The sequence below is a fragment of the Lutra lutra genome, chromosome 13, assembly GCF_902655055.1.
Source record: "Lutra lutra chromosome 13, mLutLut1.2, whole genome shotgun sequence".
Taxonomy (NCBI): Eukaryota; Metazoa; Chordata; class Mammalia; order Carnivora; family Mustelidae; genus Lutra; species Lutra lutra.
The window spans coordinates 10,905,060-10,932,923 of NC_062290.1; the positions used below are offsets into that span (position 1 = coordinate 10,905,060).

The window sequence follows — 27,864 nt, forward strand, 5'->3', positions numbered from 1 at the left end:
TGGTGGTTGATGGAAGAGACTGGACTGCTTTCACTCACTTCAGTTCACAGTGAGACAGTGCCCCCTGGGAAAGGCTATTTGTTTACCCAGACAGATTGGAGAAATTTCCTCCAAGCCATACACTGTACCATGTACATCTGTTTCACAAGCCAGGCTATTTCTAGTCAACCCACCAGTGGCCTAAAGCCAAGTGCTATCAGATACCAGGGCTGGGACCACTAGGTATTTACCCTAAAGATAGAAAGCGTGATCCAAGGGGTCACCTGCCCCCCGGCGTTCATAGCAGCAATGACCACCGTAGCCAAACTGTGGAGAGAGCCAAGCTGTCCATTGACAGACGAATGGATAAAGAAGATGTGGTCCGTGTATACAATGGAATAGTACTCAGCCATCAGAAGGAGTGTACCCACCGTTTCCACTGATGTGGGTGGAACTGGAGGGGGTTATGCTGAGCGAAATAAGTCAGACAAAGACAACCGTCATATAGTTTTACTCATGTGGGATATAAAAACAGCACAGAGGATCATAGGGGAAGGGAGGGAAAACTAAAGGGGAAGAAATCAGAGAAGGAGAAAAACCATGAAAGACTCGTAACTATAGGAAACAAACAGTTGTTGGAGGGGAGATGGGGGTGGGGACGGGGTAACGGGGTGATGGGCTTTAAGGAGGCACGTGATGTGATGAGCACGGGGTGTTATATGCAGCTGATGAATTACTGAACACTGCATCGGAAACTAGTGTTGTACTATGTGTTGGCTAGTGGAATTTAGGAAAAAACAAAACCGATGGTACTGGTGATGGGAGAGAGGCGAAGTGGTGGTGCCCAGGGGCAGACCCTGTCAGAATAGGCCTGAAAGAACAGAGGCTAGAGGTGTGGCTCGGAACAGAGGCAGAGAAAAGGTCTGAAATCACCCAGGCCTTCTTTGTACAGGGACTCATGGAACTTGTAAGAGAAAACACTACAGAAATTTCTAGAAATTTGCTTACATGTACCCTGAAAGTTGGCCGCTGCAGGGCCTCAAGAGGGGTACCCATCAGCTCAGAGGTGATCCCTCCAGAGCCTCATAGAATCTCAGTGTCTGTACCCACCCACTGTCATCTGCTCAGTCATTCAGCCAACACCAAGTTGAGTCCAGAGCAAGGCAGGCAGTTTGTTGGTAGACACATTTATGTCATTGGAGAGTGTGGGGTAAGGGCAACAGGACCCACCCCAGTTTCCTCTAACTGTTACTAGGAAGGGGGAAGGAAGCACCCTTCCATTGAGCAATGGTCTGTGGGTCAGGCACTTCCACTTGTCCTGTCCTGGCTGGTCATTTACCAGTGAGGGCCATCACGGGCGCATGCCGGGCTGGGCCACCGGAAGACTCGTGTGTTGGTGTCAAGTCCAGAGGTGGAAAGAAAGTGGCTAAGAACAGTCCCATCCTCTGACAGTCCGGAAAGGGGTCGGAGGCTGGTGGTGAGCTCTGATGGGAAGAGTCCTCAACTAGGTATTTGTCAGTGGATAGCTCTGACATCAGCGCTTTTGACCATAGATAACATCAGATTCAGCTTCATCAGGTTCTCTCAAAGTTCAAAGAAAAGGCCTAGGCAGACATAAGCAGGCCTCTGGTTGCTACCCCGCTGGCGTGTCTGGAAATTGCACGTGGGTGAAGCAAAGGTTGCTTCCGCTTGCTTCCCTTGTGAGAAATGATGGTTCTCCTTTCTCAGTATCAGTCTTACTCTAAGAGTTGTAATCCAAAGCAGGCAAAATGCAGTTACTTTTGTGTGTATTTTTTCATGGAGCCACTGTAACTGGGGAGAAAAAAACAAACAAAAAAAAACAGAGATCATGTTGGAATGAAATAGGTTAAACTTCACCATGCAAGTGACTTCTGCTTGGTGACCATGTATACGGGAAGATAGCTTAGAAAGTCTGACTTAGAAAATTTTACACATGGAAGAAATCTTGGCAATCATCTCGTCAAATGCCTTCATTTGTAGGGGAGGGGACGGAGACCTGGCGATGTCATGGAGCTTTTCCGAAGTAGCTTCCTCACAGCCCCTTGACAGCAGAAGGGACCCCAGACTTAAGATTTTTCTGCCTCCTTCCTGATGCCAAATGTCTGTCTGTGTTTGCAAAATACCATGGCAGGCCTGAGGAAATGAGGGCCAGAGTCGTTGTCTTCAAATGTTTTTTCAGGTCCTTTTCTACCATTCGTCAGAAAGCTGGTTGGTGGCAGAGCTAAGCGCTCGAGCTAAGTGTCTTTTCATGGGTGTCCGGCCGGGTCCCCTGTCCTGCAGCCCCAGCCTCCAGCACTAGTGGCGAGAGGAGGGAGGGAGCCCCAGGCAGTGAGATGGTGGGACAGTGAATCTGGGAGAAGCTTGTCCGGGGTCCAGAGCTGCAGGGAATGCAGAAGCAGGTGAGGCCGGCAGGGCCCCCCAGGAGAGCTTCACAGGGCTACTGGGGGAGGTCCTGCCTGCACTGCCCCCTGCCCCCTGCCCCCCCCACAAACCCATCACTTCACCTCGGGGACCTGCAACTCCCTGGCCAGGGACTCTTCTGTCCCCATTTAGAGCTGGACGTCCAGCTGGGTTCTGAGGGTGCTTCTATCCCAAAGACCTAAGGAGCTTTCCTGGCAGAAGGGCCGATGCAGGGAAAGCTCAGTGATCTGAAAGGCCATTGTGAAGAGGTACAGAGGCAAGGGGAGAACAGCCATTGGGTGTGGAATGGGGGAGCCGCAGGCACGTGGGAGAGTCCCGAGCACCTCACGTGGCTGGGGTTTCTGTGGTGGTTTTCCCGATACACAGGCTTCTAAGATGCAGGGTTTTAGAAACCACATTCCATGGTTCCGAGAGAGCGTGGAGAGAGGAAATCACCTCTTGAGGTCCTCCTGGGTGTTGAAGCACAGAGGCTATGTGGGCAAAGAGTGCTTAATCCAGACTTGAAAGGGAACATCATATTTAAAATGATTCCCTAATTTCAGTGCTTTAACCTGGTAATGGAGATTCTTGAAAAATAGGTAAATAGCCTCTGATGTCTCAGTCCGTAGAATATTTTTAGTGTAGAGTCTTCCTGTACTCTACACTATAATGTAGGGTTTACCTTTCGGATGTATGATCTTTCTGAACTTTATTCTTCTGTAAAATGGAGGTAATGGTGTTAAGGTGAGAAATCAGCGCCACAGATAACTTGACCTGGCACATAATAAGCCCTTTAAACAGTTACCGCCAAATTTAAGGCAATATTACAGAACTGTAGCTCACCGAAGAAATTACCGTATTAGAATCATTAAATACTAAAAACCAATCTTTGAGTATTAAGACCTAAATTCCAAATTTTAAAACCCCTTCAGAAACATACTGGCATTAACATTTCAGATCTTTTTGTTTCAAATTCTCTTGATGTTGTTTTCCACAGCTTTCCAGAAATATGGGGAGAACTACTGAGCAAGTAGTAATAATATGGTTAATAATTACCATGATGAGCATTTCACATAAGGTAATTGTGAAAAGAGGGATGGCTTCACTTGCCACTCTGAGAGGACAGCTTGATGATAGGAATTTAAAGAGAGATTCCCCCCCACACACACTTTTTTAAAATCCTTTTACCAGCATCCGTCACCATACCCTGGGCCTTGCCCCTGCCAGTTCTAGCCTGTGAGAAGCGTTTAGGGCCTGCGTGGAGAAAAGCAGTTGAAGATTGGCAAACAACACATCGCTAGCAAATGATGCTTTTCATTGTCTGTCTGGAGAAATCACTGTAGTTTTGGGTTGTAAGATTACTTCAGTTGTCTGTAGGGTTCTGTCACATGTAGTAATCTCATCCTTCCCCTTTCTCCCTTCCACATCTTAGATCCCTGAGCGTTGCCTGTTACATAAATATTATTTATTTCTATACAAATATATATGCATATATGTATGTTTTTCATAGATGTTGTTTATTCCTCTGACACATATAGGATCTATGTTCTGTATAGATTATGCTATCATCTGTTACAGGATAGACAGGAGATGTGTGTACAATTCCCTCTGGCCCACGTATAGAGTTTATCTTTTTTTTTTTTTTTTTAAAGATTATTTATTTATTTATTTATTTGACAGAGAGAGAGAGAGAGAGAGATCACAAGTAGGCAGAGAGGCAGGCAGAGAGAGGAGGAAGCAGGCTCACCGCTGAGCAGAGAGCCCGATGCGTGGCCCGATCCCAAGACCCTGAGATCATGACCCGAGCCGAAGGCAGAGGCTTAACCCACTGAGCCACCCAGGCGCCCCGTATAGAGTTTATCTTAAAAAGTTAAACTATGAAGAAGAAAAACCAAAGTGAGGGACCCTTCAAGGGAGAAAGCAAGCTAGTTTTCTTTCTTTTAGGCCTGCTTCTGTATCATTAGTCATTTCCCACATTTTATCTATTTTTTTTTTCAAAGATCAAGAAACTTCATTATTTAAAAAAGTGAAGGGACTCTTACAAATCTTAACACACATGGGAAAAATAAATAAATAAATAAATGCAGGGATCCCTGCCCCCGAAAGAAGTTTAGTTTCTGGCTTTGTTTCTTCTTATGGGGGCAAATGGGTAGCAGTCAAGCCCTCCTGTGTTACGACATCAAAGAATGCGCGTCGGAATTAATTAACCGCATAATAGTAACCAAGGGTTCTGCCCACACTGTCAGAGAGCCAGGCACTGGGTGATTTCTCCTCCTCAGCTAAATACACTCTTCTTTTCTATAAGTGCAGAGGTCACCGGGTGGAAGGAAGAGGAAAGTTTGGCGAGGTCTTGGTGTAGGTCATGAAAGAGAGAGAAGATCTTATTTGCGGCCTGGGCTTGCGAAAGTACAGTGAGTTCTCCTACAGGCCTTTAGCTTCCTTGAAGGAGTTTTAAGTAGCCTCCCCTAATCCTTAAAATAGCAACAACAGCTCTGTGTGTGTGTGTGTGTGTGTGTGTGTGTGTGTCTATCTGTCTGTCCATCTGTCTTCTTATGCAGCAAGAGCTTTGGGGGACAGGAGGCCAGGGCCAGGGCTAAGTTTCTATTACTGTGTCATAGGGCTTCTTAACATCAGGCACTGTTGCTGCTTGGGGCTGGATGATTCTTTGTTGAGGGGACTTTGCTGTGCATTGTAGGATATTAGCAGCATCCCTGGCTTCTGTCCAAAAGATGTCAGTGGCCCTCCCCAGTTATGACCGCCAAAGTTGTCTCTGGACGCTGGCAGATGTCCCGTAAGGGACAAAATCAACCCTCATTGAGAACAGCTGCTCAGTAAGAAGGGCAGATAGGCACTGCAGACAATTAATGTCACCTGCCGTTAGTTCTGTGGTGTTCCCCCCAAAGCAGGGCTGGGCACCGATGTAGCATTTCACCTTTAAAATCAACAGCTCCCTCACAGGAATCCGAATCCTCTAAAACCAGGTGGAACTTGGTTTCTGTTGGTTCCAGGCAGGTGAGAAAGGAATCCCTTTTTATTTCTAGCTTTTGAGTCGAAACATGTATTTGTATCAAATAAATAATATCTTCAAAAATTCATTTATTTATTTATTTTAGAGAGAACACAAAAGCAGGGGAGGGGCAGAGGAAGAGAAAAGGCAGTTTGGTTTCCCTGCTGAGCTCGGAGCCTAACACCGGGCTCCATCTCACGACCCTGAGGTCACCATCTCGGCTGAAATCAGGAGCTGGCTACTTAACCGACTGAGTCACCCAAGCGTCCCAATAATATTTTTTTTTAAAGATTTTATTTATTTATTTGACAGAGAGAGATCACAAGTAGGCAGAGGCAGGCAGAGAGAGAGGAAGGGAAGCAGGCTCCCCGCTGAGCAGAGAGCCCGATGTGGGACTCGATCCCAGGACCCTGAGATCATGACCCGAGCCGAAGGCAGCGGCCTAACCCACTGAGCCACCCAGGCGCCCCCCAATAATATTTTTATTTGAATTTACAAACAAATGAAACTTTCTTCCGCAGTGTGTATATATGTTAAGGTTATGCTCCTGGGCCACACTGACGATGAATATCTCGGTGCACCCTGTAATATTTTGGAAGGATTACTTTGGCGTCATTCATAATGCTGTTCTCTGCTAAATCAGAAATTTCATCTGCAGTTGGTGGCGTATCTCTTTAAGGGCAATTAAGTGCTTATAATTTACTACTGCTGAATATCTTCAGAGTACACTATTTTTCTGTTGATGAGAAGTGTTTGCTTAATATGCTTTTCCATTCCAACAAGAGAATGCTTCACTGCTAACCCTATAAATAAGGTAGAGATCATTTGAAAGAAACCATGGAACACGAAACACCTTGCCTTTTCCATCACATTTAGAGAATCAAACCTTCCTCCCGACCCATGGATACCCAAGGATTCTGTTAAAAGGCTGCTTAGTAATAATAGAAAATTAAATACAAAACAAATCTGCCTTGGGCATCTGACAAGGTTGCTTAGTGCCCACTATGTCAAAATGACCTCGTTAAGAGGTAATTTTACCACCTGGAAGGTCTGTGTAGGCACGGGGGGGGGGGGGGGGGGGGGGACGTAATTATTCTTAGTCAATATCTCCAGTGTTCTTATTCTCAAAAATGTAGAAGGCTGCAGAAATTATATCAGAAAAGTGGTTTCCAACAGGAAAGTAACAGAATACCGCAAAAGTCATTTATGAAACCACACCTACTGGGAGAAGGGAGTCACCGTGTCTAGCTGCCATGTAAACAGAGACTGCACGGAGAGAACAGTGGTTAGAAGGCGCACTGTGAGGGGAGCCTGGGTGGCTCCATGGGTTAAGGCCTTTGTCTTCAGCTCAGGTCATGATCCTGGGGGCCTGGGATCGAGCCCCACATTGGGCTCTCTGCTCGGCCGGGAGCCTGCTTCCTCCTTTCTCTCTCTCTGCCTGCCTCTCCACCTACTTGTGATCTCTGTCAAATAAATAAAATCTTTAAAAAAAAAAAAAGGGAGAAGAAGGTGCACTGTGGAACAGAGGACCTTTGATTCTGGGAGTCCCTAGAAGGGTCCTAGACCTGCCCTAAATTTCATCCTAAGGTAGGGGAATATCTAGCCCCAGAATAAATTTAGAGAGACAATGGGAGACAAAATAAAGTTGATTTTGATTACGTTTCATGAGAGTACAGCAGTTACATAGGTTTCTAGCAGTGAGACCTTGACCTGAACAAAATGAGATTTAAAGAATGAGCAAATCCCAACCATGAATGTATGTATGTATATATGTAGATTTTTAAATTCATCCCTTTAAATGTATTTATAAACATAGTAACAGTATCTTGAGTGAAGGACATTTCTTTTCCTACATGTAACAGAAAACTTAGAAAATTCAAGAAGAATAAGGCTTGAAAGTACAAATCACCTACCATTCCACCACCCAGAAATAATCATACTGTTCGATATATTTCCTTCCTGTCCTGTTTTCTTCTGGGGACGCGTATGCAGTCATTGTCAAATTTCATTCTACGTATTTTGTACCCTGACTTTTTTTTTTTTTTAAAGATTTTATTTATTTATTTGACAGACAAAGATCACAAGTAGACAAGAGAGGCAGGCAGAGAGAAGTGGGAGTGGGGGGAAGCAGGCTCCCCGCTAAGCAGAGAGCCCGGTGTGGGGCTCGATCCCAGGACCCTGAGATCATGACCTGAGCCGAAGGCAGAGGCTTTAATCCACTGAGCCACCCAGACACCCCTGTACCCTGACTTTTTAAACTAACATTTTATTTTTCCAAAGTTAAAAGCACATTTTTAAAATATGGTTTAGGGACACCTGGGTGGCTCAGTTGGTTAAGCAGCTGCCTTCGGCTCAGGTCATGATTCCAGCGTCCTGGGATCGAGTCCCGCATCGGGCTCCTTGCTCAGCAGGAGCCTGCTTCTCCCTCTGCCTCTGCCTGCCATTCTGTCTGCCTGTGCTTGCTCTCTCTCCCTCTCTCTCTGACAAATAAATAAAATCTTTTAAAAATAAATAAATAAATAAATAAAATAAATATGGTTTAGAGGATGACATAATCTGACTGGAGTTTATTGATTAATTTTGTCAAGCGTTCAAAATCCGGACTTGGACTTACTTATGAATCAGGGATACGAGAGAGAAAAGAACAGAGACTTTAACGCACAGTTTTTGATGTCCCAGCAAGTTGTAACATTCCTATCAGCCACTTGGTTGGGATTTTCATCACTCCTTCAAATTCTCTTTTCTCGGTTTCTCTAATGCCATGTTTTCCTGATTTTCTTCCCACTTCTGCGGTCACTCCTATGTCACCACCAAAGGTTCTGCTTCCTGTCTAGTCCCTAAATGTTTCACCAGGCTCAGGATCCTTCTAGAACTCATCTGGCTCCTTGGTTTTCAATAACCTTTATATGCCAAAAACACTCAGATTCAAATTTTCAGCCCAAACCTCTATTCTAAGCTCCAGACTTGTTTCTTAACATCTCTGACTGGAGTCTTGTTGACATCCCAAATGGAAGCCTTGAGCTTCCCCAAGAAATATGTTCCTCCTCAGTCTCCTCACCTCAGCCGAGCAACCTCTGTCCTCTCTGCTCTTGCAGAGAAACACCACGACTTTTCAGTACTTTGTTCACCCTGGTTTCTGGCTCCTAAGAAGTCCTCACTCCTTCTAACACATCTCACATTCATCTCATCTATCCATCTTTTCATCTCCGTGAACCATGATAATAGTCCCCCAACTCCTTTCCCTCTGCTGGGCAGCTGGAATGATCCTTTTCAAATTAGGATGCTGTTTCCTTATCAAAATAGAGAAACCCTTAGCATGGCCTGTAGGTCCCAGATCTGGGGCCACTGTGTCTTTCCAGCCTCTAGTTCTGGCACCTTCCCTGTGGCCCACTGTGGTTTACGCCAGTGGTCTGCTTTCGAGTCCCTGAATCTGTTCCCTGGACCTCCTCGTGGGAGTCTCAGTCTCTTGAGGGCCAGGACTCTGGCCAGGCTACTCGTGTGTCCCCACATGTAGGAGAGCACCTGGCCCACGTGGGGCCCCCAGCCAGCCTGCGGACTGGACGTTCTCACCTTTCGGGTCTCTGCCCATGTGCCGTTGCTTGGGGACAGAAAATTCTCAGACCTTTGTCAAATGGAGGAACAGCCTCTGACTGAATGGAGTTCTGAGGGGAGCTTCTGTCTTTGTCTGTAGCATCTGCAGAGAAAATGCCAGAGTCAGTCTTGAAGTAACGGAGAATGATCTGCAGAATAACGGGGCCCTCACAGTTGGCTCCACCCTGATCCCTAGACCGTGTACGTGGGTCGCTTACATGGAAATGGGACTTGGCGCCTACCATCCAGTTACCAATCTTTGGTAGGGGAGACTCCCCTGGACTCCCTTTGCTGCTGCAGCAGTAGGAAACAGAAAGAGGGGATGGAGAGACGATTTGAGTAATCTGGAGGTGAGAGGTGGCCCCACTGTTTCTCAGAAGGCTTTGCATTGCCCACCCACAGACTTCCCCCATATCTGTAGTCCAGGACCCGTTTCATGCTATCTGTTCCTCTTTCTTTTCCCTTAGTTATATCACCGAGTCAAAGAAGAGTCCTATGCCTCTGTTGTTGAGTATAGGTTAGGAGACAGTACTGGGGTGGGGGGGGCGGTACCCTGGACTTAGGGTTGGGGGTTCTCCTTGTCGGACGAGAATTGCCTCTTCTCACTACGAAGAGGTGTTACGGAGCGGGGTGTTTATGGCTTAGTGTAAGGCACCTTGGCTGTGAACATCTCTAATTCAGAATTAGACTCTCGATCTGTGTGTGGTTTTGGAAAAACAGACATTCTGAAAAAAAGAGAGTGTGTTGGACCCCTTCCTTGGGAAAAATGCACACAAGTAGAAAATGTCATATGTGGTTGTTAGGGGTTCACAGACCTGGAAGGTCAGCTTGCTCAGAGGATAGAGAGAGAGAGAGAGTGTGTGTGTGTGTGTGTCTGTGTGTCTGTGTGTCTGTGTTGGGGGTGGGGGTGGGGATCTCTTTTTATATCAGGATGCAGGAGGTCCGTGGAGGTCAAGAAGGAAGATGCTATCAGACAGGCTTCCGGGTCAAGCTAAAGGATTTGGACTCAACCCTGCAGTGAGGACACAGGAACCCATTAAGGATTTCAGGCAAGGTGGTGACACCGTGAGATCTGTCCTTCTGATAAAAATCACTGTGGCCTCATCTCTGTTGGCTCTAATCCCATAATTAGTTCATCAGAACGCCTTGGAGGGAAAAATGCTGCGGACATGAAATGTTTTCATACTTCCTCTTCAAGCCAGTGATATCAGGTGGCCCATTAAGTGATCGGGTTTCTTAGACAATGTGCTGAAGAAAGCTATATCCTGTAGCCAGTGTCATTTCCTTTAAATCTTACTGTTGTCGGAATCGCTATTCCCTTGATTGTAGGTTTCTGTAGATGTTCACTTGTACTGTTCCTGTCACTGTGATGAGCTCCTGGTGCCCATATTTCCAGCTTTGGTCAGATCCGTCTCCAGCAGAGAAACTCAGGCACACGCAGCTGTGTGCGGGGAGTGCTGACCCAGGGGCCTCGGAGGGCACAGGGTCATTCCTGGCTCTTCCACGCACCTGCCAAAAGGTTTAGGTGCAGTGAATCTCCCCCAACTGCCGTGTCTTCATCTATGAAATGAGCTTTATTTTTCTTAATGATTTTATTTATTTATTCCAGAGAGCGACAGGACAGGTGTGGGGGAGGAGCAGAGGGAGAGGGACAAGCAGATTCCCGTCCTAGTGCGGAGCCCGACATGGGACTTCATCTCAGGACCCTGAGATCGTGAAATGAGCCGAAACCAAGAGTCGGATGCTTACTTAGCCCACTGAGCCACCAGGTGCCCCCATATAAAATGGGCTTTAGGGGTGCCTGGGTGGCTCAGTGGGTTAAAGCCTCTGCCTTCGGCTCAGGTCATGATCCCAGGGTCCTGGGATCGAGCCCCGCATCGGGCTCTCTGCTCAGCAGGAAGCTGCTTTCCCCTCTCTCTCTGCCTGCCTCTCTGCCTGCTTGTGATCTCTGTCTGTCAAATAAATAAAATCTTTTTTAAAAAAATGGGCTTTATAAATAAACCCTCCCTACCTGCATAAGAGTATTTGATCGCATAGCAATTTGATTCTGCCTGTGAGGATCAAACACGATCATTAAGAGACCGTGCTTTGGAAAATAGAACCTATTACACAAACGCCAGCTGACATTCATTTTTCCTCTTTGTATTACCCTTATCCCTGCTCTGGTTTGGGTTAGGAAAGAGGGGCTATGAAACTAGGTGTCGGTGGTTTGCTTTTTTTGTGATGTTCTCTGGTTCTTTCTCTGAGTATGAAATGCTTGAGAGGTTTTCCTAGTTTCCAGGCAACGTGTTGCTACCACTTAGCCCATGCAAAGTCCTGGAATAAAAATAGCCTGTTTCGCTGTGTTCTGAAATCTAGAACTCTATGTTTTGAAGGAGTCAGAGGTCCCCGTTGGAGCTGGATGGGAAAGATGGTCATGTCCCAGTGCTTTTAGAACGTGCGCAAAATCTTACTGAGAAGACAGGAGAGGCTGGGTGTCTGTGAAGCCGTCCACCTGTTACCAATTCGCTGGTCTCTTGGTGGCTGTCCCCAAGGAAGGAAGAAGGGCTTGTGGCTCAGACTGGGCAGGGAAAGAACTCCTACCAGCACTGTACACAGAAGGTCCTTCCTCAGCATCGCACTTTACTCATCCGCTAACCAGAGACACTCCAGCTAGCATTTTTGCTTCATAACTTGCCCAAGCGTGGCTGTGTTAGAAAATACACCAGCAGCACCTGTCACCGTGCCTCATGTCCCCTGGGAGCACTTCATTAACAAGTGACATTAACCAGTCTCTATACTGGTTTACCGAGCGGTTTACAGCTTTGCCTAGGCTTCCTTGTGGCTGAGTAGGACAAGAAGCAAAATAAACTGTTTTATCCCTATTTTATCAAAAGGAATGGCTCCCGCCGAGCTACTTCCTTTGCTGAGGTCAGACAGCTAGACTTGAAAGGGAACTTCTGACTTGGATTCTAGGCTCGTTTTGGAAAAAAAAAACAAAAAGCAGATGCGGAAGCCACATGGGCTTTCTAGTGAGGATACACCACCCGCTAGCAATGTGACTGGGGCCAGTCACTTAACCTTGTTGTGCCCTAAATCCCCACCTGGAAAATGGATGTAATTGTTGGTACTTCTCTGGGTCCTTGAAAGGATTATATGAGTTTAGAGATTTTGATGTTTTAGGCCGTGGTGTAGTTAGTTGCTTCCAGGTGTGAGTCCCAATCCCATGTCTTCTGTAGCTGTGTGATCTATTGTAGGTTTCTAAACCTTCCTGAGTCAGTAAAATAGAGATGGTAATAGTACCTGCTTATTAGGGTCATTGTGAGAATAAAAGAGTTCAAATAACCAAAAGCACTTAGAACAGTGCCTGCCACTCAGTGAATATGCTAGAAGTACATGCCATGCATGGGTACTGTAGCTTGTGAATGTGATGGTCATCTATCTAGTGTCTGGCACAAAGAGTTGATCCAAAAAATATTAGCTTATATTACAACTTCTAGTTTCTCCCATCTGAGCTCTTGAATTTTAAGGAGTTGGAAGGGAAGGTAATAGGATCACAAGCCTGTTTGGGGATTCAACATAAACAGACATCAACGGGGCCCTTTCCAAAATCTTATTCCTTCAGTAACTCAAAATTTAATCTTACGCCATAGGAGGAAGAATTTTCCAGTGCTCCTTAGAGCAAGGGCAAATTCTTGAGCTTCACCCCAGATCTCTAGAATCAGAAGAGCCTGGAAATGTAACCCATCCATCTGTTCTAGGTTTTGGATTTGGTTTGCAATGCCCACTGACTTTTTTTTTTCAAGACCCTTTGTTTTAGAGTAGTTGTAGGTGAACAGAAACATTGAGAAGGTACAGAGGTTTTCTGTGTGCTCCCTGACCGCCCCCCACATGCATAGCCTCCCCATTGTCACCATTCCCCACCAGAGTGGGGCATTTGCTACGGTTGATGAAGTCACATTGACACATCGTAGTTACCCGAAGTCCATGGTTTCCTTTATGGTTCACTTTTGATGCTGGGTGTTTGTGGGGTTAGACCCATGTATAGTGACATGTAGCCATTGTTACAGTGTCATACAGAGTATTTTCCCTGCCCTGAAAACCCTCTGTGCTCTCTGTTTCTTCCCCCAACCCCTGGCAACCCTTCCCCCAACCCCTGGCAACTGGGTCTCTTTTTGGTTTCTGTGATTTTGCCTTCCATCTGTTGTAACAAGTATCCCAGAGATTCTTGTGTTTTCTCAAGTTCGAAAATACCAGATGTAGAGTCCTGCTGCTTTGACCACCTTCTCTTGCTGGGGGTCGGGGAGGAGGGTAGCGGACAGAGAATTGGCTACTCAAACTGTAGGACAGGTGTTCTAGCCCAGGGAGGGCTAGATGACTGAATTAAGTAGAAATATAGGGATAAATCCTACCTGATCTTGGTGGATAATCTTTTTAATATGCTATTGTATCCTATTAGCTAGGATCTTGTTGAGAATCTTGGAAACCATGTTCATCAGGGATATTGGTCTGAAATTCTCCTTTTTGGTAGGGTCTTTGCCTGGTTTGGGGATCAGGGTAATGATGGCTTCATAGAAAGAGTCTGGAAGTTTCCCTTCTGTTTCTGTTTTTGAAACGGTTTCAAGAGAATAGGTATTATTTCTTCTTTGAAAGTTTGGTAGAATTCCCCAGGGAATCTGTCAGGTCCTGGGCTCTTGTTTTTTGGGAGGTATTTGATCACTGCTTCAATCTCGTTACTAGATATCGGTCTATTCAGGTTGTCAGTTCCTTCCTGTTTCAGTCTTGGAAGTTTCCAGGAATGCATCCATTTCTTTAGGTTACTTATTGGCATGTAACTATTGGTAATAATTTCTGATGATTGTTTCTATTTCTTTGGTGTTAGTCATGATGTCTCCCCTTTCATAATTTTATTAATTTGAGTTCTGTCTCTTTTCTTTTGGATTAGTTTGGCCAGTGGTTTATCGATCTTATTGATTTCGTCAAAGAACCAGCTTCTAGTTTCGTTGATGTGTTCTACTGTATCTCTAGTTTCTATCTCATTGATCTCTGCTCTAATCTTGATTATTTACCTTCTTGTGCATGGAGTTGACTTAATTTGTTGACTTTTGCAGTTCTTTATGTTATAAAGAGCTGATGTATTCGGAATTTTTAAATTTTTTTTTGAGCAAGACTTGGATGGATATGTAATTCCCCCTTAGGACTGTCTTTGCCATATCCCATAGGTTTTAGACTGATGTGTCTTCATTCTCATTGGTTTCTATGAATTGTTTAAGTTCTTCTTTGATTTCCTGGTTGATCCAAACATTCTTAAGCTAGGTGGTCATAGCTTCCAAGTATTTGAATTCCTTCCAAACTTTTTCTTGTGGTTGAGCTCCAGTTTCAAAGCATTGTGATCTGAGAATATGCAGGGAATAATCTCAGTCTTTTGGTATCGGTTGAGCCCTGACTCGTGACCCAGTATATGGCTATTCTGGAGAAAGTTCCATGTACGCTTGAGAAGAATGAGTATTCTGTTGTTTTAGGGTGGAATGTTCTGTATATATCAATGAGATCCCTCTGGACCAATGTGTCATTCAATGCTCTTGTTTCTTTATTGATTTTCTGCTTGGATGATCTGTCTGTTACTGAGAGTGGTGTGTTAAGATCCCCTATAATTAATGTATTCATACCAATATGACTCTTTATTTTGATTAACAGTTGGCTTATGTATTGGCTGCTCCCATATGGGGACATAAATATTTACACTTGTTAGATCTTCTTGGTGGATAGACCCTTTAAGAATGATGTAGTATCCTTCTGTATCTCTGACTACAGTCTTTAGTTTAAAATCTAGTTTATCTAATATGAGAATCGCTACCCCAGATTTTTTTTTGAGGCCTATGGCATGAACGATGCTTTTCCATCCCTTCACTTTCAGTCTGGATGTATTTTTAGGTTCCAAATGTGTCTCTTGTAGACAGCATATGGATGGGTCCTGTCGTTTTGTCCAATCTGCAACCCTGTGCCATTTTATGGGAGCATTTAGGCCGTTCACAATGAGAGTGATTATTGAAAGATACATTTTTATTGACATCATGTTGCCTGCGAAGTCCTTGTTTCTATAGATTGTCTCTGTAAATTTCTGTTCTATGTCACTCTTGGGTTCTTTCTTCTTTTATAGAACCCCCCTTAATATTTCTTGTAGTGCCGGCTTGGTGGTGACATACTCTTTTAAACCTAGCTGGTCTTGGAAGCTCTTTATCTCTCCATCCATTTTGAATGTCAGCCTTGAAGGATAAAGTATTTTTGGACTCTGAGAAACAAAGTGAGGGTTTTGGAGGGGAGGGAGGTGGGGACCAGGTGAGCCTGGTGGTGGGTATTAAGGAGGCCATGTATTGCATGGAGCCCTGGGTGTGGTGCATAATGAATCTTGGAACACTGAAAAAACAAATTTAAATTAAAAAAAAATACAGATAGTTCCAGAGAACAGTCAGGGGTGGGGGGAGGGGGTGGGCAGGGACCAAGCACTTTGAAAGCACATGACTCTGTTGATAGGTCTGGAACAGAACGCTTCAGAGGGTTGGGTCCTCTGGAAGGGGCTGATGTCGTATCTTGTACCATACTTCTCTGAGTGATGGCTAGGGAAAGGCAGGCGTTTTGAATTTTTATGTGAGGTTAAAATGAAGAAAATCCATTTCAGCCTTCAGAAGTCAGAGCTCTTGGTACAAAAGGTCACTGATGCCAATTGGAGGCATGGCAGAGCTCAGAGGGAGAATTAAAATAGCAAACTTTTTTGTTTTTGAAGCACTAGTTGCACTAGAGGCTTGAGTTCTCAGTCTTTTGCCGTCCTGCTGCCCTGGGATCTTAAGTAAAGAGCATGTGGGAAAGGAAAAACAAGCCATTTTTCTTCCTCCTGTTGGATGGAGGGTAGGGAGTTATCCTCAGATGAGGGGCGATGTAATATTTGCAGTGGGGTGAGCAAGCCACCAAGTGATGACTCCATGGGGAGAGTGTTGTTTCCAGTTGGGTAGTGCAAGTGGCTGGTCAGTACTGATGGATGTTGGCCTCGAGTTTGATCCTTGCTCCCCACATTTCCTTGATTATGGAGATAATCCATTCTTAAAGGCTTCAAAATTGTCTCTGTGCATGAGGCTCTCAGACCTTCTAAACCTGTTGGGATGCTGTTCCATGATCATAGAGGAGATGCAGAACCAAGCTAATGTTGTACAACCTTTCCACCCACCTCCCAAATTGGTGACCTCTCCCACAGCACTGTCATCCTCGGTCACCCAAAGTTGAACCCCAAACAAACCACCTCTAGCCCCGGGCTGGGTCTGCAGTAATCATTTGTTGACTTTGCCTGAAATGGCCACACTTTCACAACCATGTTGAAGAATGCCTTCTCATTTTCCTAAATGGAGTCATTCTGCTATTTCTCCTATTATGTTGGTTAAAACTGTGCACACACACAAACATATGTATATGTATATGTATATATGCACATAAAGGTATAGACAGTATTCCCCAATTTAATATTATGTGAATTTAATTGTGGAATGATGCTGGGAAAGTGGTACATTGGAAATACTGGTATTCCAGTGCTCCATGTTTTATCGCAGATCAGTGTAGGAAGTTTTGCTGATGGATCTGTGGCAACACCAGTAAGCCATTCACAGACTCAGACTACTCTTTGTTCTCTCATTTGTTATGAAATACAATACTCTTCCTGACCCAGAGGTGTGTTATAGAACTTCAGATTTTTTATTTAAATGTGACCGACTGTAGCATATCTATTTTGTTAGAAATTATAATGCTGTGTATTGAAAGTGCCCTACCAAATATCTAAGTTCTTACTAAAAGGAACAGGGGGATTTGAGACTGTAATTTGACCTTAGAAATATCTGTAGGAAACATTACCATAAAAATAATTTGGTATCAAGAAGGGTCCTTAATGTTTGCAATTAGGCTAACCATCAAAAGAAGCATCCTGTCTTTCCAAACCCAGCTTCCACGTTGCTTAGGGACAAGAAAGAACATCTGACCTCACTCTCCTGGTTTTGCTGCTTGTGACCCTGAATGAGACCTTGACCATGGAGGTTAACCCTGACCCTTGTTTTCTTTGCAGACTGCATCATCTGCTATCAAAGGTGCTATTCAGCTGGGAATAGGATACACAGTGGGGAATCTCACTTCTAAGCCCGATAGAGATGTCCTCATGCAAGACTTTTACGTAGTGGAAAGCGTCTTCCTGCCCAGGTAAGAACATTTCCACTTGCTAAAGAGCCTGCCAAGTGGCCTCTCCCAGTTGAAGGCTTTCATACCTTCACATGCATACATGTCCACGCTGGACCTTTAGTGGGCCCAGAAGCAGTGCTGGTCGTGGCTACTTTCTTTGGCCTCGGGTGGCTTGCATTTTTTTTACGTGGAGATGGGAGGTAGGTTCTGTCCTATGGGCCACTTATAATTAGTCATGGTAATGCCAGGAAAATGGCATGAAGACGGTCTTTGAGATTCAGCAGGAAAGAGTGCGGTGCTCACGGAGCAGCATCTGTGTGGGTTCAGACAAAGAGGGCGTCGTGGAAGCAGCAGCTGGTGCCAGGGTGTTGCTCCCCCCAATTTCGGAGACGGGCTGGGAGCCCACAGTTGGGCCTCATATCTGAGCTCAGTCATTAGCTCTTCCTTTGCGATGACTTTGACTTAGTTTCCCTCCGGAGAACTTCGGAGACTCCTGCCATTTTGACACCATATTTGCGAAAACACCCAGTTAACCACGAGTGTTGCCTCCAGCTTTATTGTGTTTGGGGGTGGGGAGGTCAACGCAGTACATAAATGTGAGGCAGGTGGTAGTGGTGGCTGAGCGCGGCTTGAATACCCGTAGTCCCACCGAGCTGTACGCTTACACGCGGCTTAAGTGGTAGCCCTATGTTGCGTAGCCTTTACCAAAATAAAGTTTTAAAGCCTGGCACCGGCTCAGTAGAGGAAGACAAGTAATCATGATTGAATTGGAAAGGTCACCGCTGCTGACGGGATTTTTCAAAGAGAACGGTCTAGCCAGTAAAAATGCAGGTAGGTACTTGATTTGGGGGTCTAAGGCATTTATTTTTGTCTTTGGGGCAAGGAGGTTTGACTTGTAAGGCACGTTTATACTTTAAAATAACTCTTTCCCTCCCAAATAAGTCGCTTTCATTTTCACTTATTACTGGGCTTGGGCGAGAATGGTTGGGGCGACCCTTGGGCCCTCAGGGTCTGCATTACATTATTTTTTTTCTTTTTAAGTCTTCAGGGAAATGATACTTGTGTGCATTTCCATGTCCAGGTGTCAGCTGTCTGGAAATCAAACCAGTAGGTGATGAACTGAAACAGCTTAGTTTTGGTTTAAATGCTCTGGGCTAAAATACAGAACTATCAGAACTTTTGAAGTGCATTTCCCTTGGGTCCTTAGCAGCCCCCAGAACTAATTTCCAGACAGAAGATGGACAACCCTTTATTTTTCTTTGTTGTCTGATTGCTGTTGCTAGGACTTCTAGTACTATGTTGAACAAGAGTGGTGAGAGGGGGCATCCTTGTCGTGTTCCTGATCTCAACGGGAAGGCTGCAAGCTTTTTCCCATTGAGGATGATATTTGCTGTGAGTCTTTCATAGATTTTATGAAGTTCAGGAATGTTCCCTCTATCCCTATACTTTGAAGCATTTTAATCAGGAACGGATGCTGGATTTTGTCAAATGCTTTTTCTGCATCAATTGAGAGGACCATGTGGTTCTTCTCTCTTCTCTTATGAATTTGTTCTGTCACATTGATTTGCGAATGTTGAACCATCCTTGTAGCCCAGGAATGAATCCCATCTGGTCATGGTGGATAATCTTTTTAATGTGTTGTTGGATCCTGTTTGCTAGGATCTTGTTGAGAATCTTAGCATCCATATTCATCAGTGATATTGGTCTGCAATTCTCCTTTTTGGTAGGGTCTTTGCCTGGTTTGGGGATCAGGGTAATGTTGGCTTCATAGAAAGAGTCTGGAAGTTTTCCTTCTGCTTCAATTTTTTGAAACAGCTTCAGGAGAACAGGTGTTATTTCTTCTTTGAAAGTTTGGTAGAATTCCCCAGGGAATCCATCAGGTCCTGGGCTCTTGTTTTTTGGGAGGTTTTTGATCACTGCTTCAATCTCGTTACTAGATATCCGTCTATTCAGGTTGTCAATTTCTTCCTGGTTCAATTTTGGGAGTTTATAGTTTTCCAGGAATGCATCCATTTCATCTAGGTTGCTTAACTTATTGGCATATAACTGTTGATAATAACGTCTGATGATTGTTTCTACTTCCTTGGTGTTAGTTGTGATCTCTCCCTTTTCATTCATAATTTTATTAATTTGGGCTTTCTCTCTTTTCTTTTGGATTAGTGTGGCCAATGGTTTATCGATATTGATTCTTTCAAAAACCAGCTTCTAGTTTCATTGATACGTTTACTGTATCTCTGGTTTCTACCTCATTGATCTCTGCTCTAATCTTGATGATTTCCCTTCTTATGTGTGGAGTTGGTTTGATTTGTTGTTGATTCTCCAGTTCTTTAAGGTGTAGAGACAGCTGGTGTGTTCTGGATTTTTCAATTTTTTTGAGGGAGGCTTGGATGGCTATGTATTTCCCCCTTAGGACCTCCTTTGCTGTATCCCATAGGTTTTGGACCAAAGTGTCTTCATTCTCATTGGTTTCCATGAATTGTTTCAGTTCTTCTTTGATCTCCTGGTCGATCCAAGCATTCTTAAGCAAGGTGGTCTTTAGCTTCCAGGTGTTTGAGTTCCTTCTGAACTTTTCCTTGTGATTGAGCTCCAGTTTCAAAGCATTGTGATCTGAGGATATGCAGGGAATGATCTTAAAAAAAAAAAAAAAAAAAAAGATGGATAACCCAAGGCCTGAAATAATAGAGGCCTGTTTACTCATGACACTGTTGATCTTTCTGGAGTTGGAAATTGTTCTGTGTGGTTTTTATTATTTTTTACAAGATTGTATTGATTTATTTGAGCGAGAGAGTGAGAGAGAGAGCACGAACAGGGGGAGGGGCAGCGACAGAGGGAGAAGTAGACTCCCTGGTGAGCAGGGAGCCCGACACAGGACTCGATCCCAGGACCCTGGGATCATGACCTGAGCCAAAGGTAGATGCTTCACCGACTGAGCCACCCAGGCGTCCGTGTGTTTGTTTTTAGCAATCTGTTTAGCATTCCCAGAAAGTATGCATTAACTACATTTTTTTCTCTAGAAAGTCAGAATGTCATGAGTTTATCTGAATCTTTTGGTATGATCTGTGGTTAATAATTGCTATAAAAGTGCTTGTGAGCTCTTCCAGCCTCTACCCAGACATTTCAACCGGAGGTTTTTTACATTGGCTACGAAGACCAAGAGGAACGGAGGTCTTTTGTGGGAGGGAACTGGCAGGGAGTTCAGGGTGCAGAGAGCAGTTACAGCTGCAGATGGGTGGAGGAAGAAGGGCAAAGTGCTCCATCCCCCATGGTGTCCTATCGACAGAGGAACTGTGGATGGGCCCCGGGGAAAGCATGGCTCAAGCAGGTGGTCCCCAGACCTGCAGCTTAGGCTCACCTGAACTTGTTAGAAATGCATATTATTGGACTCCACCCCAGATCAGCTGAATCAGGAACTTTGGGGGTGGGACCAAGAAAATCCTTCCAGAAGGTTCTACGCACAGAACCGAGAACCACTGAGGTAGCACAGTACTTCCCGTGTTACAGTGATAATCTTTCCAGTAGCTCCCAGATTTCATTCTTGGAGTTATTATGTGATTTTTGCAACTAGTAAAACTCCAAATGATTTTTAAATTAATACCTAAAATTTCAAAATCATATCTATTTAGTAACTAAATGATAGAGGACACTCCAGGAAATACTTTCCGATAAGGAACACATACCTAGGACCTCATAGGCATGGAAGGCACTTTCTTGGGGCCATGAATCCTTTTATTCGTGGATGATTTATTATAAGTGTACTGCATTTTCTGATGAAGACAAATGAGGTTGTTTGTCACCTTTTTCTCCAGGAGTAGGAAAGCCAACATTGTCCATACCTAGAATTTATGTCTTTCTTTTTTTTTTTTTTTTAAGATTTTATTTATTTGTTTGACAGAGAGAAATCACAAGTAGGCAGAGAGGTAGGCAGAGAGAGAGGAGGAAGCAGGCTCCCCGCTGAGCAGAAAGCCCGATGCGGGGCTTGAACCCAGGACCTGGGATCATGACCTGAGCCGAAGGCAGCGGCTCAACCCACTGAGCCACCCAGGCGCCCCTGTCTTTCTTTTTTTTTAAAAAAAGATTTTATTTATTTATTTGAAGGAGAGCACAAGCAGGGGAGGGGCCGAGGGAGAGAGAGAAGCAGACTTCCCAAGGAGCAGGGAGCCCGACATGGGGCTCAATCCCAGGACCCCAAGATCATGACGCAAGCTAAAGACAGGTGCTTAACTGACGGGGCCATCCAGGAGCCCCTAGAATTTGTGTCTTTGACCTTCGCTCTCTGTGCCAGGATAGCAGCAGCAGGCCTTGCCTGGCAGCCACGTCACAGCTAGTTGACCCTCTTTAGAAGAACCCACTGTCACATTTAAAGTATATCATTTCAAGATCCTTCCCACCCCCCGGCCATGCCAGCCATAGCTCCTTGTTACTCTCGCAATCAAAATGCCCCCACAAAGTGATGAGCAAATCCAATATCTTGACCCTGGCGATGGCTTCATGGATATAGACGCCTGTGAAAATTAACAGACTGTACTTTATCGTATCTCCGTGATCCCTCAATAAAGTTGCCAGAAAAAGTTCCCTCCCTGCCTGCCCCTAGTTCTCCACCTGCCCGGAGACAAGTGTTGGTGCAGGGGAGGGTACTGGGCAGGACTGTCCCCGGTTATGAGCAGCTGAGCGTTCTGAAGTGTCTGATGGCTCTGAAATGCGAGGAATCTATCTGGGTCATAGAGGAAACTAATTGCTTAGGGCGCCGTGAGATGTTCTAATTTACTACCGTCGTGAAGCTGCAGGATCTGTTTCCCTTAGCAACAGAGCGAACTGTGATATTTATTTATTTAGTTATTTAGTTATTTTAAGGGGGGGGGGCTTGGCGTTATTTTTAGACATTACGCATTTGTCCTCCAGATGATTTCACTTTGTAGATGGAGAAGGTCTGGACTTGAGATTCGAGGGATGATATAAAATCCCTTTCAGCGATCTGGTTCCGTGATCTTCCAGAATCAAAGTAGTTGAGTAGGAGGGTGGTGACTGTATCTTCATCTTTTTGACTCCAGACTCCCTGCTGCACTCAGAAACTCAAAGTTGTGGATCCATTTCCATGTGTAGATGAGATGAGGAATAAAGAGGATCTTCTGTGATGTTTTGCCTTGTGAACATGAACCTGGGGTGGAAAAAGGCAAAATTTATGAGGACCAGCTATGAACCACCCATAGTTTTGATATAATATTTATGTAACATATAGTATTAAATTATTGCTTTTTTCACAGTTACCAAAAGAAAAAAAATCCACTTTACATAGGAAGTAGGTACGGCCCTCAGACCGTAAATACCTTGACCCAGGGCTGTGCAGCCGATGAATGGCGAAGGCAGGATCTGGATTCGGAGATGGCTGGCTCCTGAGTTTTGGTTTTTCCTCACACTGTGGCGGTAAATAAAGCACAGTAGCAGGATTTCTGCTTTTTTGAATCCAAAAAAAGGATCCAGCTTTTGCCTCAGAATTACCAGCCTAAAGCTGTCTCTCCAGCCCCTTGACAAGGAGCGTTAGTCCTTCCCTCTGTTCCCCTCCAGGAGGCACCACCACAGCCTTCCCTGTGAGGGAAAATGTGGCTTGGAAGCAGGCAGTACAAAGTTATATACCTTTCCATATTCGAGAATAATCATCTCCCTAAAGCTTGTGTAAAAGTGTTCCGCATTCTAATCTCTTCGCTTACAAAATGGAGTTCAGTTTGCTCTCAGGACCGTCACAGAACGCAGATGACCCGTAGGTTTGATGTCTGACTCTTAGGGATTTATGTGAATGGCCAGAGGATACACTCACTGGTTGGAGAGTTAGCCAGGGCTACTGTGAGGGTGAGACAGTTTTCTAGATGGCAAGCAAACATATTGGTCAGCAGTTCATGGGAACGTCGTCGGATTTCAGTGCTGGATGGTACGGTTTTGATAGGTTAGCCAAGTGTCCCTGCGTTTCAAGTAATGTTGACATAAACTCATCCAAGAACCTATCCGTTACCCCGTGGGTCAGCGTACTACAGCCCACGGGACAGACCTGCCTCCCTGCCCCTTTTTGCTAATAAAGTTTAATTGGAACCCAGCCCTATCCACTCATTTACATATTGTCTGCGACCCCTTTCTCACCACAACCTAGAGGTCTGTGGTTGCAGCAAGGCCTCTGAAAACACTGCCACCCCAGTCGGGACACGCATTCCATACCACGTCCTCCAGGCACGTGGACGACACACCAGGCCCCCAGAGTAGTCCTCCCCGCTTTAAAGAGGGAATGTGGCCTTTCCTGGACAAGCCAAATAGTGTGATGTCCCTTTGGGTCAAACTCTTTAAATATTTGTTCAGCATTTATGTAGTGGGGATGGGGAGAAACGGATTTCCACTTAACAGGAGATACATACCCCTCCTTTCGTTCAAAGTAAAAGGTCTCTTGCAGGTCCTGAATATTACGTAACAGTTTAACTTCATTGAAATTGCTTTGCAAACACAATTTCCTTGGACGGGACCCATTGGTCGGGAGCTTTAGCATTTAAATAGCCGGTAATATCACATGTTCCTGGAAATGAGAGCCCCCCCCCCAATGCATTATTTGGCTTTGAACTTGAAGCTGCTCTCAGCTACTGATTCGTAAGGACTGGCTGTCGTCAGCTGGCTGGCCGCAAAAGACGGTGGGGCCTTGCACGAGGCAGCACAGGCCTCTCTCTGCGGGAAGTGCTGGCCGGAGGGGGACACCAGCAGGGACTCTGGCCTTGGCTTTGTTTTGCTTTGTTCTCCCACTGAAGAGCACTATCCAATTTCACAAGAGAGGGGACCGATTGCTGTTTCACTGGTTATATCCAGAGTCCTAAGGGACTCCCCTTGGCTGAATCGGCAGAGGAAATGAATGACACCAAAGTCGGCTTCTCCAGACCCTGACTCACAAAGGTCCGGTTGGAAGAGTCGGTGCCAGCATTGACTGGTTCCTGGACCCTGGAGGCCCGTGTCCGAGCGGACTCTGCTGCGTCAACCCCACTCGTTTCTCCGGTTCACTCGGCCTGCTGCCTGCGCTCATGCTTGCTGAGATGACGGGTTTCATGCTTCGGCTTGGCTGGGCGAGGGGACGCCTCGTGGCTGGTAAAACATTATTTCTGAGGGTGTGTGTGATGATTTCTCCAGAGGAAATTTGTGTTTGGATCAGGACTGGACCCATGATCACCTCACCAGTCTGTTGAGGGCCTGTGTGGAACCCAAAGGTAGAGGAAGGGCAAGGTCGCTCCCCTCCTGGGTGGGGCAGGCGTCTTCTCCTGCCCTCAGACTTCAGCTCTCCTGGCTCTGGGGCCTTCCGGCCCGGACCCGGACTTACACCACCTGCTGCCCTGGTTCTCAGACCTTCAAGTCTGAGCTGGGACTACATGACCAGCTGTCTGGGGTCTCCAGCTTACAGAGGGCAGACCACGGGACCTCTCCCCATCAATAATCCCATGAACGTATCTGTCACCCAGGAGTTGTAAACCCCGGTCCTTTTGCCAACGGGCCCCAAACCCACTACTGACAGTTCTAGTTTGCAGTCATGAATTCACCAAATAGAAAATGTGGGAAAACATCAAAGCTCTGGCTCTTAGCTTCCAGACTGGACCCCTTAGGTGCCCTAGAGATGCTAAAATAGTCTCTCCTTCCTGCTTCGCACCAGATCTCTCATTCCGGTGCCCCCAAAAGTAGCACTGGGTGATCAGGCTGTGAAACCACAAAGCGAAGGTGTTCACGGTGCACACAAATGAGAATGAGAATGTTCTCGTGGCCGATCCAGCTTCTGTAAGTACAGCTCTGCCCACCTGACCCTGCAGGGGGAGGTCCTCCTGGAGAAGAGCTGGGGTATGTGGGCAGGGGGTTCCCCGGAGCATATAACCGAATCCTGGAAAGGGAGATGAGCCTAGGAACGTCACGTTAAAGTTGAGGCATACCTGTTCACTTCGGACTTTTCCACCGTGTGGTGTGAATCTAATCCCCCGATCTTGTTTGTTCCTGACCAGCTTAGGCCATTACCTCCCCTCCCTGGACTTGGACATTTTTATCTGCTAAGAGGGAAATGCCAGGTGGTGGCTAACACTTCCTGCAAGCTTCCGCAGTGTGTAATTCTAAGCATCCACCGTCATTAAGAAACACATAGTTTTAAATTTAAGAGAAGCAGTGGCTTTGGCCCTAATAGTGGAACTGTCCTCAGAAGAAGTTTCACCCCTTCTGGGCCCGAGACTGGTCCATGATCAAGCTGCTTTTTTGGTTGAGACAAAGGAGAAAAAGACAAGATAAAGTATGCTCTTTTTTTTTTTTTTAAGATTTTTATTTATTTATTTGACACACAGAGAGAGATCACAAGCAGGCAGAGAGGCAGGCTGAGAGGGGGAAGCAGGCTTCCTGCCGAGCAGAGAGCCCCATGCAGGGCTCGATCCCAGGGCCCTGAGATCGTGACCTGAGCCAAAGGCAGAGGCTCAACCCACTGAGCCACCCAGGCTCCCTAAAGTAATGCTCTTTATCCACAGTTTTTCCTTCCTTCCATGGAGTTAACATACCCTTTCTTTTATAATTTGATAAGTTTAGTACTTTGATTTGGCTTCATTGTTTCGGTTCTTACTTCATGGAGTAAAGTCGGAAATCCCACATCAGCCTCCAAATTTTTATTGCTGAGATTTGATCAGCTCATGGGATCCGAACATCTAGAACCACGGCTCAAAACCTCACAGCTGGAATTTCCACAACCTCGATTTTATGTCAAGGTGGGAAAACTTTTTTTTTCCCCCGAAATGCCCTGAAGGAACATAATAGAAATCTTCAACTGTGAAGAGGTCATTGTTGCTGAGTGAGTGTAGATGCTGGGCACGGTCTCTATATGGACACCGCCAACCCCCGGCTCCGGCGAGGACAGCCAGCGGGAGGCTGGGACTCATCCCTGACCATTGGACTCGTGTTCATGCCGCTGGGTCTCACCCGTGTCGACCCTCAGCTCTTCGAGTGAAGGCAGACCCCACGCTCTCTTTAGGAATCCTGATTCTTTGTTCTGGGAAGGGTTTGTCCTCACACTGCTTTTCAAAGGAGCACTGTGAAAAGTCCCTTTCATTTCGTCCTCGTGCCTTTTAACCCAGTGTCCCACTCCTCCGATCGCTGTGGCTAGGGGTCTGCTAGTCCCTGAAGGACTTTTTAGGCACATCCATGCACCGCCCACTTTTTTTTTTCCTTTTTGTATATAAATGGTGGATGCCACACACAGTATTCAGCCTGCTGCTGCTTTCACTTAATTTATCCTAAAGCTTTTCCCTGTCACTGTGTAGTAAATCTCATTTTTTTTTTAATAGCTGTGTAGTAGTCCAGGTTGTGGCTGAACGTCATTAACCTGACCTACGTCTTCAGAGAGAGACGAAGCTAGTTGGCTTCCAACCCTCTGTCCTTACGAACCAGGCTGGAATGAATAACCACGTACGAGTGTTGTTTTCTACCTACGCTGGTTTGCGTGTGGGATAAATTACAGGCATGCATTTGCTGGGTCATACAATTCTATACGCGATTTTGGTAGAAGTTGTGAAAATGGCCCCCATTAAAAAAAAAATAGCAGCTTACTCTCCACCAATAGTGTTTCAGGGTGCCAGTTTCTCTTGAACTTTATCGAAATTTTGGATTTTGCCCCTCTCCTATGTATTATAGCCTTGGTGACACTTAAAATTTTCATTTATTATAAATATATAATTATTTTATTATAACTCAATATATATATACATTAATCATATTTTATATAAATAAAATTATTATAAATTTTATTATAAATTTATTATAATGTAAATTACGTATAAAACATACACATTGTATATTTATATAAATATATAGGTATTTATATATTATAAATATATTGCATTTATTTATTATATTGTAAATATATAAATATATATTATTGTATTATTTTATTATAAAGTTTGAGCATCTTTTTATACATTTTGCTTATTTGTACCTCCATTTCTGTGAAGTGCCTGGCCATGTCTTTGGCTTTTTTTTTTTTTTTTTTTAAATTAACTTTTTGGTCTTTGGCTTTGCTGTTTATAGGAGCTCGTTATATTGGGAGATCAGCCCTTTGTCTGCGGGACTAGTTGTAGATATTTCCCATTTTGTCATTTCTTTGATTGCCTTTTTTTTTTTTTTAACTCCCCGGTCAACTCATTCTTCGTGTCGAGAGTTTGGATCTGGGTTGTTTGCCGTCATCACACAGCCTCAATCATCCAGACATATTCAGGGTCCCCACATGCTGGGCGCACAGCCGCTCACGTTCCTGATCACGCTGGCATTGCCTTTCTGGAGGCTCTGTGTGGTGTTCAGGGAGCACAGCTTGTAAGCGGCAGAGACAGGAGTTAGACCCAGACCTCCCTGGGTTAGAGCATCACCACCACTGCCTGGCTATTCAGTCTAATTTAAGAGAATGCAAACTAGTCTTCTATTAATCAAAGGGAAGTAAAACTCATAAGATGAAAACTACTAGGAAAGAAACAAACGAAGAGTGGTGCTATCTTATGACCCACTGCTTGGGAATGTTCCCCTCCATCCATGCAAACAGAGCAGTTCAAGACGGTGTAATGTCAGCAAATAATTATTAGTTAATACATGTTAATGATGCCATGAAGAAGTTATTATGTGTGTGATGCCCGTGTTGAGTATAATGT

The 27,864-nt window shown here is 45.1% G+C and overlaps 1 protein-coding gene across 5 annotated transcripts in view; it reads left to right on the top strand.

The window, feature by feature from the left end:
* The window catches only part of PIP5K1B (phosphatidylinositol-4-phosphate 5-kinase type 1 beta), a 290,783-nt gene that overhangs the window by 141,220 nt on the left and 121,699 nt on the right, over positions 1-27,864 (top strand). For 4 of the 5 annotated variants that reach the window (XM_047701150.1, XM_047701151.1, XM_047701153.1 and 1 more), the window contains one exon: positions 17,082-17,212. In XM_047701150.1, coding sequence (XP_047557106.1) covers positions 17,082-17,212 — 131 coding nt within the window. Of the gene's footprint in view, positions 1-2,372; positions 2,400-17,081; positions 17,213-27,864 lie in introns of those variants that run through there. The other variant, XM_047701154.1, reaches the window with a different exon arrangement.